We start from the raw sequence: 1,637 nt of genomic DNA on the forward strand, positions 1-1,637 counted from the left end.
CGTGCCTGGTGGCCCTCTCCTGCTGATGCTCTGTTCAGAATGCCCAAGGGCAGGATTCTCCCTGCTCTGGGGGTGGTTTCCTTCCTGTTGGATACTGAGAGGTGTTGTCTGTGGCAGATATTGATGAGTGCAGTGAGATCCCTGCCATCTGCACCAACGGGGTCTGCATCAACCAGATCGGCAGCTTCAGGTGTGAGTGTCCCATTGGCTTCAGCTACAACAACATCCTGCTCATCTGTGAAGGTAACAGTGCTGGGGCACCCAGGGAGGTAGGTGGGGAGTTCTAGCATCTCCTCACCTCATGGGACTCAGGGTGAAGGCTGTCAGCACCCATGGACAGAGTCTACATGGTCTAACATGGAGGTGTCCTGTGCAGGACCAGGACTGGATGATCTATGTGGGTTCCTTCCAACTTGGGATATTCTATGATTCTGTTTTTCCCAACCTTCTTGAGATCTTCATTTTCCACAGCAATGGTTGGATATACCAATTGCTGATTTACAGTCATGTTCCTGTCTGGTTTTCCCTTGGATTTAGGGGGGTTTAGAAGAAATTTGCAAATAGAAGTGTTTGAGCCCTAACTAAAATCCAAACTAAAACCAAAGTGCAAGTGTTGAGCCATAAATTCAAACTAAAACTAGTGTTGAGCCCTAACTGAAATTCAAACTAAAACTAAACAAAACTCCAAGTGTTGAGCCATAAACTAAAACTAAACTCAACTCCAAGTCTTGAGGCCTATACTGATTCAAACTAAAACTAAACTAAACTCAAAGTATTGAGCCATAACTAAAAGTAAAACTAAACTCCAAGTGTTGAGCCATAACTAAAATCCAAACTAAACTCAATGCAAAGTGTTAAGCCATAACTAAAACTCAAACCTAAAAGTGTTGAACCCTAACTAAAATCCAAACTAAGATTTCACACTAAAACTACACTAAAGTGTTGAATCATAACTAAAATCAAGCTAAAACTAAACAAAACTCCAAGTGTTGAGCCATAAACTAAAACTAAACTCCAAGTGTTGAGCCCTAACTAAAATCCAAACTAAACTCAATGCAAAGTGTTAAGCCATAACTAAAACTCAAACCTAAAAGTGTTGAACCCTAACTAAAATCCAAACTAAGACCAAACTCAGTGTTGAACCCTAAGTTTCCCACTGTCTCATCCCAAAGCAACCCAACCCAGTTGAACATTGACCCCAACTGGAACAACCCAAGCGTTAAAGTTGGCTTGACTTCTCCTGAGCTCCTCCAGCCCTCCCAGAATGATGTTTCCTGGTTGAAACCATGGTGTCCATGCTCTCCTCCCCCAGACATCGACGAGTGCAGCAGTGGGGAGAACCTGTGCCAGCGCAACGCCGACTGCATCAACATCCCAGGCAGTTACAGGTGCGAATGCTCCACTGGATACAAGCTGTCGCCCAGCGGAGCCTGCGTGGGTAAGAGGGGAGCTCTTTGCTACCTATTGAGGGGAGTCAGTGACCAGCAGCAAGTTTGCAGATGATACAAAGTTGGGGGAGCAGTGTGGATCTGCTGGAAGGCAGGAGGGATCTGCAGAGGGACCTGGAGAGGCTGGAGAGATGATGGGCTGATCCCAACGGGATGAGGTCGAACAAGGCCAAGTGCTGGACCTGCACT

At 45.8% G+C, this 1,637-nt stretch overlaps 1 protein-coding gene across 1 annotated transcript in view; it reads left to right on the forward strand.

Annotated features, from left to right (window-relative positions):
• LOC103811288 (fibrillin-2-like) overlaps positions 1-1,438 on the forward strand; it is a gene marked incomplete at both ends in the record, with an annotated part of 34,558 nt that extends 33,120 nt beyond the window's left edge. The window contains 2 exon segments of the mRNA XM_009084251.1: positions 118-243; positions 1,313-1,438. Of these exon segments, the coding sequence (XP_009082499.1) occupies positions 118-243; positions 1,313-1,438 (252 nt within the window).
• Positions 1,439-1,637: the final 199 nt, after the last annotated feature.

This window comes from Acanthisitta chloris, unplaced genomic scaffold (assembly GCF_000695815.1).
Source record: "Acanthisitta chloris isolate BGI_N310 unplaced genomic scaffold, ASM69581v1 scaffold1691, whole genome shotgun sequence".
Taxonomy (NCBI): Eukaryota; Metazoa; Chordata; class Aves; order Passeriformes; family Acanthisittidae; genus Acanthisitta; species Acanthisitta chloris.